The sequence below is a fragment of the Gossypium arboreum genome, chromosome 12, assembly GCF_025698485.1.
Source record: "Gossypium arboreum isolate Shixiya-1 chromosome 12, ASM2569848v2, whole genome shotgun sequence".
Lineage (NCBI taxonomy): Eukaryota > Viridiplantae > Streptophyta > Magnoliopsida > Malvales > Malvaceae > Gossypium > Gossypium arboreum.
In genome coordinates, this window is record NC_069081.1 from 109189693 (window position 1) to 109206418 (window position 16726).

The following is a 16726-nucleotide window of genomic DNA, read 5'->3' on the forward strand; positions in this document are numbered from 1 at the left end:
TTATTGATAAGTGAATTAATTGATTTTTTTAATTATTTTCACAGATCTCATTCGGCATTTTAGCCTCCTCTTATTTTTCTTTATTTCTTAACCATTATGAAATGATAGTCAAATTATTGTTTTGATATTTCTATTATGCTTATTTAGTCTTTATATTTTAACTTGACATGATTTAACTTGTTACTTTTATAATGACATTAATTAATCTAAATTATTAACATTTTTAATTATTCTAGTTAAAATGTTGACGTGAATATTTTTAAAAGCATCTTTCTAACACAAAAATATCTATGTTGACATGATAAATTAAAATGGATATTTTAAAAAAAGAAAAATAAACCTCAACAATTTAATTGAAATAATTAAAGGTAGCAATTACTTGGACTAAACTAATGACACTATAAAAATGCAATAATTAGATTAATCATGTTTTTGACTTAAAACAATCTATGCTTAGCAGAGTTATTTGTCATTTGATATAATAAAAGTTTGATAATATCTCTAAAAACAATTTAACACTGTTAAGAACTTAAATTTTAAATCTGAAATATAAAAGAATAAATTCTTAAAAATAAAAATGTGAGAATAAATTTCAAATAAAAAGAATATTCTTCAAATATTTTTTAAAAAGTGACCCAATACAAAAGGGTGCCAACTATACTAAACTCTCTTTAATTAAGCGATTGTGATTTAAAAAAATTTGAATTCCTTTAAGCAAAAAGAAGGAAGACATTCAAAACCCGACCGTGCCTAATACCAAAAATAAACATTATTGTGCCCATCAGGGCGATTACTTAATACAAATTTGTTTAATGAGTATTATGAAAGATTGTTATGGTACTTCAAATGTTTTGTTCACCTAAAGGGTTTATTATTATTACATGGATGAATAGTTAAAGTGGTCCGATATTTATAGTTAATAATAATTAGTGCGAGTCTAGACACAATGATTAAAATGTTTGTTACAATTCAATTCATGGAGACAATGGCAATAAACATTAATTTAAAGCCAGAGTTAAATCTGGTCAATGAAGCCTTTAAAATTTTTGAAAGAAGACCCACCTTCAGCCACACTTTTTCTAGCAACTCCCTTGAGTTGAAATGAATTTGCTTTTATTTCATCAGAAGAGAGCAGTGTATTGATCTTGGAACTCAGTTCATTCCTTGTAATAATCCCATTTTCATCTTTTTCCAATCCAAGACCAATCTTCCAAACATCACAGATATAGGTTCGGTTATGGAACTGATCCGCAAAGTATGGCCAACAAAGAAAAGGAACCCCCATTGTTAGACCTTCCAAGGTGGAATTCCAACCGCAGTGGCTCACGAAACAAGACACACTAGGGTGAGCCAACACCTTTTCCTGAGGCGCCCACTGCACCAATTTGGCACGATCCGCCACTTTCTCCATGAAACCTTTAGGGAACTCCGCTGTTGAACCGTCAGTCATGTTGGACCTCACCACCCATAAAAATGGGAGAGTAGTGAGTTCAAGGCCGAGTGCGAGTTCACCCACTTGGTTTGGACTCAACATGGTTGTGCTTCCCAATGCTATGTAAATGACTGAGCCTGGGGTTTGTTTATCGAGCCAGTTTAAGCAAGTAGAGTCTTCAGGCCATAAATTTCCAGCAAAGGTTTCGAAATGATTGGTTGTGGAAAAAGGGCCAATGGGTAAGGCTTTGGGGATCAATTTCATGGCAGATGGATCGAGCTCATGAAATGAGTTGCAAAGAATCTGTTCTGCAAATTTGAAAGTTTTGGCAGCGGTTGAAACATATGCAAATAGAAGTTTCTGCATCACTGGGTCGTCACTGCAACTCCATGACAGCTCACCGCTACTCCATGATGGGATATCTTCTGAAAGTGTGATCGGTTTATCTGTTTTTAGTGTTCCTACAATAAAGGACAGGTTCAGTCTATCAATCAATGTCTAAATATATGAAACCGTCACAGATAGTCAAACTCGTACCATCACTATCTAAAATTCCAGCTTCAACAAGCTTTGGAACATGCAGTGCCAGTGCCATAGATGCCGGTCCAGAGAGAAGCACCGCCGCTCGTTTGATTCCCATTTTCTCCGCCACTTCAAGCGCCCATCCGGCTGCCGTATCAGCCAAAACACAACTGATTTTCTCATCACCGTTACTCCTACTATTAATATTCTCGATCAACTTCATGAAATGACCAGGCATAACTCTCCGCATACTTTCCGTCATCTTAACGTAATCCCGTCGATCATCGTCAGGTTCCAATCCATCAGGGATCGAAACTAAACTTATCGGCGGCTTCTGGTCTTCTTCCAAAGCTTTTGCCGGTAAGGAAGCCATCACTTTTTCGTGAATGAATTCGGTGTTAACTAACGTCACTTTCACTCCATGAGCGGCGATTTGGAGTGATAACTTCATGAGAGGAGCTAAATGGCCTTGTGCTGCGTGGGGTATCACTATTACATGTCCTCGCCTGACCGCCATTGAAAGTAATACCAGACTTCACTGCTTTCACTGCTATGCTTTGCGTCGATCTTTTTCAAACTATCAACTTTATTCTCGGCAAGTTTATTATCAATTTGTTCATAAAGTATTATGTACGAACTCAGGGTGCTGATAACGCTGGACCGGCCAGTTTATTACCAATTTGCCCATAAGCTGTGTACGAACTCAATAAAGATATCAATATGATACTCCAACATGACATCTATATGTTAAATTTAATATGATGTAAAATTTAACTTTTTAATTATATATTTCAATATAAAATAAAAAAGTAGTAAACTTACCATAACTACACGAATTATTTATTATACCGAATCCAAAAAGCTACCAATTTTATATTCAACCCATTAATCTAATCTAATTCTTAAAACATTGTTCTTCATATTCTCTCAAATAGGAAGCCTCCTAAAGAAAAGTAAGTATAGTGGGCGTTTAAAAGTTCTGGGCACAAAGCAGCGATTTGCTGCAAGTGGCATCAGTATATTTGTTTTATAATTATTGAGTAGTGTTTGGTTAACCTAACCCACCCAGAATATTGCGGTCCTGATGTTTTATACAACTAGTGTCCTCGTGCTTATATTGTGGTCCTGTTGTTGTTCTTTTATATTATTTTTGTAATGATCCTATATATTTTGATTTAAATTGAATGAATATTATTTAATCCATAATAAAAATATCATTAAAGTTTTTTACTAACAGTTAAATTATATTTTGCTTCATTTTAAAAAATGAGTTTAAATTAAAAATAAATTGTATTACTAACAAATTACCAAATAGTCACTAAAAAACCAAAAATATAGGTATGGTAATTCTATATCTATGGTCAAAAAGGCTATTCCAAAGACAGTGAAAAATGATCGAAGACAGTGATTCTTATCTCCTTGCAGTTTCAGCGGAATAGATCGAAGCTACAAATCTTTTCTCCTTAAAATTATATTGGAGCGGATCGAAGCACTAATTCCCATACCCTTGAAGATGCAGTGAGAGGGAATGAGGCTACTTGAAGAAAGAAAAGCACCACAAAGTCAAAAATCGGCGAGACCGGGTAAAATTAGCCATTTTTAAAGTCTTTGCTCCATTCTCGTTACACGACAACGAGCAAAGAGGGGCAGCTGTAGGGTCCACCCTGGCCTATAAGCCAACTAAAACCTAAAAGTAAACTAAACCTAAATAACCATTAGCCCAAAACCTAGCCCACAAAAAATCAGAAAAAACAAGTAAGAAGGAAAACCCTAGCCCCCTAAATGCTTAAGCCGCCGCTCATGTCGTGCGCCACTCCACCAAGCACGTTTGCCCCGCTGCCACCACGCACCCACGTACCATGTCCAAGCCACGTCTGCCATACTTGCAAATGTGTACAAAAACAGTTGTAAAATGGCTATATAAAGCCACGAAGAATGTAATGTTTTTTGGACAAACTCAATACAAAAAACAAATTCAAATATATAAAAATAAACAATAACGAAGTAGATTGAAGGAAAAAGTAGAAACGCGAAAAGGTTTTTCTCTTTTTTGTTTTCTTTATTTTTTTCCCTTTTTGAAACTGTTTATACATACAACTATTTTCTTTATTTTCCTTTAAAAAATAGGTTATATATAAACTAAAAGTATAAAAAAAGGGAAAAAATTATTAACTTTGAACTCCGGCCACCGTCTGCGGTGGTCGGTGGCGGCAGATGGCCGCTATCGGTGCCGGAGTTCTTGCTGGAGCTCATAGGCAAAGGGGGGGAGGGGGGGAAGGAGAGAATTCAAAGGAAAGATTTCTATTTTTTTTTTAGGAAAAGAGAAAAATGAAGATTTTTTAAAAAAATTTGGTTTACATAATGATGCAAAACGACGTCGTTTTGGCCTGGGTCTTTAAACCCCAAAACAACATCATTTTGCCCTTGACCAGTCCGACCCGCTCCAGCCTAGGATCCGCGTGTTTTTAATTGGAAGGGTTAATTGTGCATTTAGTCCTTCCGCTTTTTTATAGCTTTGCAATTAAAATTTTCTTTATTTTAGATTTGCCCCGAACTTCTATTTAAAGTTCAGTTTAGTCCTTTTTAGTTATTTTGCTATTTTATTATTAAATTAATTATTATTATTATTATTATTTTATTATCATTTGTATTCATTATTTTTATTTTATTACTGTTATTATTATATATTATTACTTATTATTATTATTATTAGTAACATGTTATTATCTTTATTATTATTATTATTATTATTATTATTATTATTATATTTATTTTATTATTGTTACTATTATTTTATATATATTTATTAACATTATTTATTTATTATTATTGTTAGTAACATATTCTTACTTTTATTATTTTATTATTATTATTCTTATTATTATCATGGTACTATATTAACTAGTTTTGCAATCGCTATTACTACTATTATTATATTTTCATTCTATTTATTTATTTACCTAAAAACTTTATACCTTTATTTTATTTTATCATTTATTTATGTCTTCTTATTTTTTCCCCTCTTTATATTATTATTAATATTATTATTTTTAAGTTTTTTTACCATGCTTATTTATTTCTTTGTTTAATATTAGTCCTTTTCGTTTCAAGTTTTAGTTTTTCTCGCTTATTATTATTATTATTTCTATTTTTGGTGATATATTTTATTTTATATTATTTTTCTTCTTTGTATTGTTATTTACATTAATGCATTTATTATTCTATTATGCATGTAAATACCTTAATTTATTTTCCATTCTATCCCGAAAATCATGTTACATATTACCCGATACATTTTATGTTTTTTAGAATAAGCATTACTTCGTATTTTGAGATTCGAAAAGTCATACCCCAACTTACGAGATTTCGATTTTCTCGTTAAATCCGAATAAATGAATACTTTTGTAAAAATGTGAATTTTAAATAACCTCGGGAATTAAAAAGAACTTGTATTCTAACTTACGTAATATGATTTCTTTCTAAAAACTGGGATAGTTGAATGTCTTTTTCAAAGAAAAAAACTTTTCGGTGTTATTGCTCATTTTAGGGGATTTAAGGTATCGTGTCCTAACTTACGGGACGTGATCTTTTCCCTCGATTAGTGTGAAATACATCATCTCCTAAAAATTTTTTCAATTAAATAATATTTTAACAAAGGATCGTATTTTTAAAACTTATTTAAATTTTTAATTTTTCGACACTAAGACACTAATTAATTAGTCAGGTACCAATTTTGGGCGTTATGAGGGTGCTAATCCTTCCTCATGCGTAACCAATCCCCGAACCCGTTTTCTGGATTTTGTAGACAAAAAATTATCGTTTTAATAAATTTAAATTTTTGTTAAAATGACTGAATTACTACCTAAATAAAAAAGATTGGTGGTGACTTCTATTTTCGTTTTAAAAAATTGATTCTCATTTTTCAAAGAAATGGTTTTGACAGCTTGGCGACTCCACTGGGGACTATAAGAGTGTCAAGTCGTAAATTGATTATTTTCTGTCTTTTTGTCAAAAATTGAAAATTTGGTTTTTAACATGCGTTCCTCTCATTGCATTTCATTGGTGTTATAGTTTTCATCATTTTATTCATGTTTTTGTATTTCGAGTTTTTATATCCCCTCGCATTGCATTGCATGACCGTTTGGTCACGCCCTTTTAAGTGGGAGTGAGAAACTATGCCTTCGTGAGGTTTTCACCTCCGCATGGGATAGTGGATTGCTTCCGGGATACATCCGTACCTATGTTTTCTTGAGATTTTCATCTCCGTATAGCCATAGGGAAATGTATTCCCTTAAACTGAACCGATCTATATGAGCCTATAATGGGTGAAGATTGAGGAATCTGCTGGTTCAAGTACCCTGTCTTTAGAACCGAACCACATGTAGTGACCAATAGGAGCCTACCTTAGGTAGAGCCACACCAAACTATTAGCGGTTGTCCGAATAAGTGTTCTACTTGTTATTGCTTGCTTGCTTTAATTTCATATAAATCGTTCTGACCTGCGTTATTTTGTTTGTGATTGCATGGCATCTTATCATAGAAAGTGTGTCAGTTTAAATTTGATTACTAAATAGAGAGCTTATCATGGAGAACGGATTTCTTGATAAAGTGGAAGATAATACCGTTGTCCGTGTATGGTCAGAGAAAACACAATTGGAAAAGGGAAATAGCCTGATAGTGGGGTATACGTTAGAGTTATGGGACTTCACTCATATCAGTATGGCATAAAATGATCTTCAGAAATTGAAGGAAATGTGGGCCCAATGGGGTGATGAGGTCAAATAGCTATTTTACGACAATTACGGTAATCTACCCTACTTACTTGACATCAAGATAGATAAGCATCTTTCCGGGCTTTGGCCCAATTCTGGAATCTAGCCTACAGTTGTTTCACCTTTGGAAACGTAGATTTGGTGCCCACAGTGGAAGAATATACCACCCTACTTCGATGTCCAAGTGTTCAAGTTGACAGGGCCTATTTTAGAGCCGCTAATGTTCTAACCTTTGTGAAGAAATTGATGAATATCACCGGGATGAGTGAGCAATAGGTTACAGCTCGGATCAAACAGAAAGGAGAAAGTAAATGTATTCCATGAAAAAGTTTGCGAGACTTGATTTTGGCACACCCAGATGTAAAGAAGAGAGTGGATGTTTTCGCTTTAAGTATTTATGGGCTTGTGGTTTTCCCTAAGGCGCTGGGGCATGTTGATAAGGCACTTTCTGATCTGTTTGATAGACTAGATAAGAGGGTCATGCCGGTTCCTGCGATTTTAGCCAAAACATTCAGATCTTTGAATGCGTGCCGAAGAGCTGGTGAGGGTCAGTTCGTAGGATGTGCGCAATTACTGCTAGCTTGGTTCCATAGTCATTTTTGAAAGGTAGACAAAGTGTCATATCGGGTGTTGTTCGAGAATTACTCACCATTAAAGGAAATAGCGGCTACACCAAGACGGGATGACATATCAGAGGAAAGATGGATGGCGATCCTCCAAAATTTCCAAGAAGAGGATGTCGAGTAAAGAGCCCCTTGATCAGTCCTTGATGAGATCTTATACCGATGTGGGGATTTTGATTGGGTCCCTCTACTTGGAATTTAGGGAGTCATAGGATATACTCATTTGCTTGTATTAAGGTAGTACAGATCGAGACAGTTCATACCGGTAACCCATGGGTTAGAAGGGGATAATTATAAAAAGAAGGTACGAGAGATGTCCAACGCTTGGAATCAGACTCGTCAGATGAAGAGACTAGCAACAGGTTCGATAATGACCCCTGAGTACAATGGGTGGTGGAGTAAGAGGATCAATAATAATATTCTTGAGCCAAATCAAGAGGGTGCGCAGTCGATGGAAGAATATCTACAAGTAGTCTCATCCAAGTTAGAAATCATAAGGCAGGACTTTGAGAGAAAGAATGTAGAACTCGGAAAGTAGATAGAGCAATTACAAGAAGAAAAGATGCATTTGAAACTTGATATTGATGTTCAGAAGCTAGAAACTGAAAAAGTGAGAAAGGGCAAGAATAAAGTCGAGGAAGATTTAGATAGTTTAAAAATGGATTACAAGAAATTACGCCTGTCAAGAAGAACTGTCGGGTTGGGAAAAACATCTAAACAATGGCGACACGAGATCCAAGAAGAGAATGCCAAATATGATCGGTGGGAGAGAAAATATTACGACGCACAGGGTCGAAAAGAAGCCTTAGAAAAGAATCTGTCGGAAACCCAAAATGAAAAGGTCGGGTTAAAATGTAACACTCCTAACCCGTATCCGCTGCCAGAACAGGGTTTCGGAGCATTACTACCATTTGCAGATCACTAAAAAAAAATTAAAATACTTACCGATTCAATGCATCATATAAAATAAATATATTACCATTCAATCAATAGTTTGGCACTTGTATAAGCATCAAACAACAACATTGTTAGTATACTTGCACATATCTCATATAAATTCAACATTGATATATCTATTTTCTCGACATGTCGCACTTAAGTTTAATAATAGTCTCAATTACATAATTTTCTTGTATCAACATATCAAAGATAATCATATATGTACATGTCATGAAACATATCATGCTTTTACCGTTTCTTCACAAGCATATATCATTCATTTCATTATATCAATATTTTATGCTTTATCATTTCCATATATTTTATGTATATTTATTCGGTAATAGCTTATATCAAACTTAACATAAATTATATTCCATGTACTTATACTTATTTCGTTTATCCATTTTCATAATTATTTCATACAACGCTTTTGTACATATATTTCCATATGACCAGTTCTTGTAAACATTTCACACAACCATTTCATATAACCATTCGTCATCTGATACATTTTACCTGAATATCAATTGTTCAACAGATGTTATAGCATCTCCCATCCACGGTCTTATTTATCTTTGACGTGATGCCATAGTGTCTTTCAACTATGGTCTTACTCATTTTCTGTCATGCTGCCATGGTATCTTTCAATCATGGTTTTATTCTTTTCATGTCACGTTGCCATGGTATCTTTCAACCATGGTCTTACACATCTCATATCAAGTTGCCATGGTATCTTTCAACCATGGTCTTACACATTTCATATCAGGTTGCCATGGTATCTTTCAACCATGGTCTTACACACAGGTTGCCATGGTATCTTTCAACCATGGTCTTACACATTTCATCTCAGGTTGCCATGGTATCTTTCAACCATGGTCTTACACATTTCATATCAGAGACCACACTCCCGCGAACCTCATCCTTACAGTGGGATTACCAGTCCAGGCTAAATCCCCTATAATATAAACTCATAGAGTATTGTCGGGATTACCAGTCCAGGCTAAATCCCCTGCAACGACAATTACTCTAATGAGCTTGGATCTGAATTACCAGTCCAGGCTAAATTCAAACCCTAATTCGGATTACCCATCCGGTCTAAATCAGTTTTACACATATTCTTCGGGAGGGCTATATCAGGATAGGATCACCCGTCCGAGCTAGATCCTTTTTACCGTCAATTCCTTTTTAGAGATCCATCAAATTTTTCCTTTCATTCAACCGGAATTTCTTCTCCTTTTATCAAATATATCAATGTTTCATTAATTTTCATACAATGAACATTCAAATCATATTCACATAAACAACATACAATCTCAAGCATTTAAGAATATAATTCAAGTTACACGAACTTACCTCATTGCTTGTTTGTGTTTATAATTTCATTAATCTGATATCTTTTCTTTTCCACGATCAAGTCTCATATTTGAGTCGTCCGGATCTTTATAAATAAATTTGATCATCATTTTCATTCATTTCATATTCTAATGCATTTAATTAATGCTCTAGGCAAAATTACCATCTTGCCCCTAAACTTTTAATTAATGACGATTTCATCCTTAGGGTCAGAAAAATAAAATTCTTGCAATTTAATCCTTATTTCCAGCTATTATTCTCATATATTTTGATAACAATCCATGAATTCTATAAAATATCAGAATTTTTCATAATTTCAACACTTTTCAATTTAATCCCTAAAACATGTTTTCCCCCGATCTTAAACTAAATTAATAATTTCATTCAATTTTGTAATTTAAATAATAAAATAATCCATTTCATGCAATTTGGTCATTTTTGACATGTTTACAAAATTGCCCATAAAGTTTTACTTTTATTCAATTTAGTCCCTGAGCCTAAAATATGCAAATTAGCCATGCTAGATGAATATTCATACATATTTTTCCTCCTCCTCCTCTCCATTCCACATCCTTAATGTAGATAACACACTTGTAAGTAACATTATCCATAATTTTTATTATTTACTTTTATGAATATTCAAGCTGTCTATCTGCATCATAGTTACTAAATTATTTATAACTGGATCTATAGAACTCCAAATTACTATCTGATAATTTTACCTAAATATAGACTCATATATATTCTTACCATAAAAATTTCATAATTTTTGGTTTTGCTAATAAGTACAGTTTATTCTTTAAAGTTACCCCTATTCTGCTGTCTGACAGTTCTGACCCCTCTTCACCAAAAATTAATTATCTCCTCATACAGGATTCAAATGATGTTCTTGTTTGTTTTTATTAAAAATAGACTCATTAATTATTTTATAAATATAAAGTTAAGCCCCTAATTATTTTTATTCAATTTTTTATGATTTTTCAAATTCAAAACAGGGGAACCCGAATTCATTCTGACCTTGTCTCACAAAATTCATTATATCTCAAAATTTAAAAATCCATTGCTTACACTATTTCTTCTATGAGAAACTATACTAAATAAGATTTAATTACATATTTTTCTCATCTTCTAATTCGATTTCTACAATTTATGGTGATTTTTCAAAGTTAGTCTACTGCTGCTGTCCAAACTGTTTTTGTGCAAGCTATTAATTACCATGTTATAACACCCTTATTTTCTTTTTCTACACCATTTTTCATCACTTTCCCTTATTTTTCATCACATATAAAAAACATAGGACCTTATGTAAGAAAACTCTACTATAACATTATTTCCATGCTTTGTCAATAATAACAAACTTAAAAACATATTGAAATCTTGATATACTTACCTTGTTCTATTGATACTAATCTTTAACTTGATTTTCTCTCTCTTCCAGATTCTATTTCTTGAATCCAACTTGATATCCTAACTCCCCATGCTCTCCTTAACATTTTTGTCTCTTGGTAGCTATGGAAATTCATTTGATTTTTGGGTGAAAATGGTGAATTTTTGGTAAAAGAACCAAATTGTAAAGAAAGCAAAACTTTCTTTCTTCCTCTCTTTCTCTCATGTTAGTGCATGGGAAAATATGGATGAGAATTTCTCATCTTTATTTCTTTATATACTAATAAAATAATAATAAAATATCTTATTAAAGTATTAATAAAATAATATTTATCCAATTAAATAATTATAAAATATCAAAATATCTCTAGCATCATTATTACTTTCTAGATTTTTCTCTCTTCCAATTGACCATTTTACCCTTCATTATCTTTTAAAATTCCATCCTTGAGTCATCATTTAATTTGGTAAAATTATAATTTAGTCCCTCATAGTTCTTCATCTATTCAATTTGGTCCTAATTCATCCATTTTCCTTAGTTTCTAGATCATTCCACTCTTAAATTATTTACACTATTGGTCCTTCAACTTTTTCATATTTACACTTTAACCCTTCAAATTATGAATATTTACTCTTGTGCAACAAAACTTTTCTCACTTTTACAATTTAGTCCTTTCTTGAATTAATATATCATAATATACTTCTCAATATTGACATAACTCAAAATTTCCCTTTTTGTCACTTTATTTCCTTATTTTACTATATCAAGGATAATATCTTACTGTAAAAATTTTCAGGGTATTACATAAAAGCTAGAGTGGAAGAATTGGAAAAGTCACTTCATTAGTGTCGTAGCCGTAACTCTGCAATGGAGCTGAAGGCAAGTTTGAATAAGATCGAAGAGTTGAAAAGGAAGGTCGAAGAACTTGAGATTGCGTTACAAAACTGTGAACTTCGAATTGAATTTCTTGAGTCAAATAATGAGCAGTGGAAGTAGCAACTTTGTCGATCGCAAGACCAAGTTAGGGATAGAGATTAAGTCATGGGTGAAGCCATGGCTCAGATACAAGAAGTGGCTGACCATTTACAGACCTTAGCGGTTCAGGCTAACGTGCTAAATGTGAAGTATGAGTTAGAGTCTGACCGGGGTTGTGAGCTGGCTTTCCTTTTTAAGAGAGTTAACACTTTGAGCATCAAGGCAAGGCCGTATATATGATCTGTTTTATGTAAAGATTTTTTTTTCTAATAAAGTTATTCTAAATAGAATTGCATTAGAATCGATACTTTTTTGCATTCATCTCATGCATTTGCATTACATTGCATCATGTGTATTAAATTTCACAAAGGAACCCTAATTAATTAAAAATCATATTATAGTTACCCTGGAACATCACTACTACACAAGGAGAAAAACCAAAGCTATGGATCAAAGGTTGGAAAAATTGGAACAAATGCAGAAGGAAATGTAGGATCAACTGCAGGTACTGGTGCAAGAACAGTTGGACAAAATCCAACAGGATATGAGGGATCAGATGCTAGAATCTCAAAGGAATATGATGAACCAATTGACCCAATTACTGATTGGAGAGACAGAAAAAAGGGAAGAGCCCCATGATCAATACTGGAGACGATAGCGAGGACCTTGCTTACCCTCCAGGTTTTACCCCAATGAACACCCAAGCATCACTACAAAGGGTGTCTGTCAATATTAGACCTCAGGGTCAGACCGGTACGTCGGCACCGATAAACCTCTCAATGGGTGCAAGCTCCCACCCTGAGGACAATCCAACAAATCTCATTGTCCCTGACCTTGACGATGTAGAGAAAAGGGAAAAGGTGATAATGGAGCTCCCAAAGCAACTAGAAGACCGATACAAGTGGCGAGAAGAGAAGTTTAAGGCATTGGAGAGTGCTGATTATAATTGTGGAGTTGATGCTAAGGAGTTGAGCCTGGTCCCAGATTTGGTACTCCTTCCAAAATTTAAAATGCCGGGGTTTGAAAAATATAATAGGACTAGCTGCCCTGAGGCCCACATTACAATGTTCTATTAGAGGATGACGAGATATGTCAACAACAACCAGTTGTAGATTCACTGTTTCCAGGACAATTTGACCGGGGCAGTAACCAAATGGTACAATAAACTGAATCGTACTCAAGTTAATTCATGGAAGGATCTAGCATAGGCCTTTATGAAGCAATATGGCCACGTGACACATATAGTGCCTGATAGAATCACATTACAGAATATGGATAAGAAGCCGAACGAGAGTTTCAAGCAATATGCTCAGAGGTGGAGGGCTGTCGCAACACAACTTCAACTGCCACTACTGGAAAATGAAACATCCATGTTTTTCATTAATACCCTAAAGGCACCTTTTATTAATCACATGCTGGGAAGTGCAACTAAGAGTTTCTCGGATATAGTGATGTCCAGAGAAATGATAGAGAATGCAATCAAGTGTGGAAAGATAGAGGCCGAGGAAAACACAAAGAGGTTGGCCCCGAAGAAAAGAGACAATTAAGTGCATAATGTAAGCACAGGTTATTTGAAACCGATTACTATGAACCAACCGAGGACGGTAACCACGGGCCAACAAACCTCATCAAAGCAAGAGCTAAACACAAAGAAAAATACAAAGAAACTCCAGTTTACGCCCATTCCGATGATGTATAGAGTGTTGTACCAAAGTTTATTTGACACACATGTTATATCCCCTTTCAACCTAAAGCCGATGCAACTGCCATACCCTAAGTGGTACGACACAAATGGCCAATGCGAATACCATACGGGAATCACGGGACGCTCGATGGAAAACTACATTACTTTTAAAAAGTTGGTCGAAAGGCTCATTAAAATGAGTATTGTCAAATTCGATAATCCGTCATATACGAAAAATTCGTTACCCAACCATGTTGATAGTGGGGTAAACGCGATAGTCAAGAATATGGGGAGGAGAATCAAGCTGAGTGTTGCGAAAGTGAAAACCCTATTGAGAGAGGTTTGGAGGAAAATTGTGGAAAGAGGTTTAATCACGCAGGATTTGGGGAGCAAATTCCGAGATATGAAGAACTATTATGAATTCCACAATGAAGGAGATCATGAGATTGAAAGATGCAATAAATTCAGAGCCCTGGTACAAGGTCTGATGGAAAACAAAGAGTTGGAGTTCTTTGAATTTATCAAAGGAGAAGATGTATGCATCTCAGAGAGGGGTCAGAGAAGGTCTCTGAGGTCAATCACTCGATGGAGATCATCTCACGACCGAGAATCAATGAAGCCGGAGGAAAAATAGCACCAATAATGGTAATTCAGAAACCCGTGGCTTTTTTTATAAGGATAGTAAAAGGATGCCTTGGAATTTTAACTGCAATATGACATTTCTGGGAGAGGAGAGTCCAGTCAGCACGCCAAATACAAAAGTCAAACTTATAAAAGGGAAATCTTTGGTGATCGAATAAGGGAATGAGAGGCTAGAACTATCCATTAATGAGCCTGTAACGGAAAAAGAAGCTAAAGAATTTTTGAAGTTCCTAAAGTACAGCGGGTATAGTATTGTGGAATAACTACATAAGCAGTCAGCTCGCATATTAGTATTGGCCTTACTTTTAAACTCGGAGGTACACCATAACGAAACCTATATCGCTGATGACATTTTAGAAAAAAAGTTAGATCGTCTCGTCAACAACATAAGTGTCGACAATTTCATCTCTTTTGGTGATGATGAAATACCACCAGGAGGTAGAGGATCCACCAAAGCTCTGCACATTACTACCCGCTGCAAGGGGTAAACGTTATCAAAGGTATTAATTGACAACGGGTCGACACTAAATGTCTTGCCCTTATCCACATTGAACAGATTGCCTATAAATAGCTCTCATATGAAGACATGCCAAAACATAGTAAAGCATTTGACAGCACTGAAAGGAAGGTAATAGGAAGGATTGAGGTACCTTTGTTGATTGGTCCAAACACATACGAGATAGACTTCCTAGTGATGGACATTAAGCCTTCTTATAATTGCCTATTGGGGAGGCCTTGGATTCATTCAGCGGGGGCAGTGCCATCGTCACTGCATCAAAAGCTAAAGTTGGTTATGGAGGTCCGATTAACGAGGAAGAGGATATTATTGCGTTCGTTATCAGTGATACGCCATACATAGAGAATGATAGTGAAGCAACAGAATGTTCCTTTCGGTCGTTGGAATTTGTAAACGCATGATAAACCGTAATTTATACATATTTCTATTCCATACTTAGCATATTTTATGGATGATTTTTCCTTAAAATTGGTGAATTCAATGCTCCTAATGCTTTAATTTCATGTTCTATACTTAGGTGATCATAGGAGAGTGAAAGGAACAAGAAACGGGCCAAAAACGGAGAAAATGGGCCAACGTACGAAATCAACACGGCCTGGACTTCCTCACACGGGTAGGCCATACGGTCGTGTCCCTTTGGCAAAGTCAAAACACAATTTACACGGGTAGATCACATGCCCATGCCCATTTAACAGCCTTGACCACGGTCTTAAGCAATCGCACACGGGCGTGTCCCTGCCGAGCTTAAGTTTAGTCCAATTCGGAAAAGGCCAATTTTGAGGGCTCTTAGGCATTCCAAAGCCTATTTTATTTAAACACTTGAGGAGGCACTTAGACAGATGGCGTAGAGAAGGAAGCAAGGAATTGCTCAAGGAAAGCCGATTGATCCATCTCAAAAGTCGGATGCACCATCAAGACTGAAGATCTCCTTTCAAATTCCCTCAGGAGTTTTGGGTTTTCTTATGTTTTGTTATTTTTATTCTTTTGAGATGTTTTCTTTCATTAGTATGAACTAAAACCCCTAAATACCTAAGGGGAATGAAACCTAAGACGGATCTTGTTATTATTATCTGAATTGTATGATAAATATTTGACATGTTCTTAATTATGTGTTCTTAATTCTTGTTTTGATATTCCAGGATATTGATTCAAGTTAAACTCTTATTCAGAGGAGGAATAGACCCTGTCTAAGAGTAAATTTGTCATAATTAAGCAGAGTTGGTTGCACGCCTAGAGATAAGGTAACAAGATTTTGCTGGATTAGGGTGAAACCTAATAAAGGGATCCAGGGATCGAGTTAATGCAACCCTAGAGCGTTAATTAGAAAGAGATTTCAATTATTCAAACTAGGGTTAGACGTTGTTAGTCTCGAGAGAGATAATAATATAACTTAGGGATCTCTACGGAACAAGTTGAAAGAATAAATCGTTCGATTCAGAGCCAAATAACAAGTGAAGTCTAGGTGGATTTTTCCTTAGGTATTGTCTTAATCAATCAAGTTTTCCAAAAAGTATTTTCCCCAAATTTCTTTTCTGTGATTTCTTAGTTTAATTAATTAGTTAGTTAAACAAAACCATTTTATTTTTTAGGTTAGTTAATAAAAAGAAAGTTGATACTAGTACTTTTAGTTCCTTTGGGTTCGATAATCTGATCTTGCTAAAACTATACTACTATTCGATAGGTACACTTGCCTACATCGCACTAATAGTTAGTTTCAAGAACGATTAATTATAAATATTTAAAACCTATCATGAACCCTAATTAATAAGTGAACAAATTATGAAAAGCTATTATACAGCAAATGATGAAAATTGAGTATAGTAGATAATAATGTATTCATGAATTAAGTAATGCATGATTAATGCCATTGTATGAAT

At 34.6% G+C, this 16726-nt stretch overlaps 1 protein-coding gene across 1 annotated transcript; it reads right to left on the reverse strand.

Annotated features, from left to right (window-relative positions):
- Positions 1–909: 909 nt before the first annotated feature.
- LOC108479157 (UDP-glycosyltransferase 83A1-like) lies at positions 910–2704 on the reverse strand. The gene is made up of 2 exons (XM_017781590.2): positions 1970–2704; positions 910–1893 (listed from the first exon to the last, which is right to left on the reverse strand). Exons 1-2 carry the CDS (start codon positions 2469–2471, stop codon positions 1016–1018), a joined length of 1380 nt encoding a protein of 459 aa, XP_017637079.1. The 5' UTR covers positions 2472–2704; the 3' UTR covers positions 910–1015.
- Between the last annotated feature and the right edge of the window lie 14022 nt (positions 2705–16726).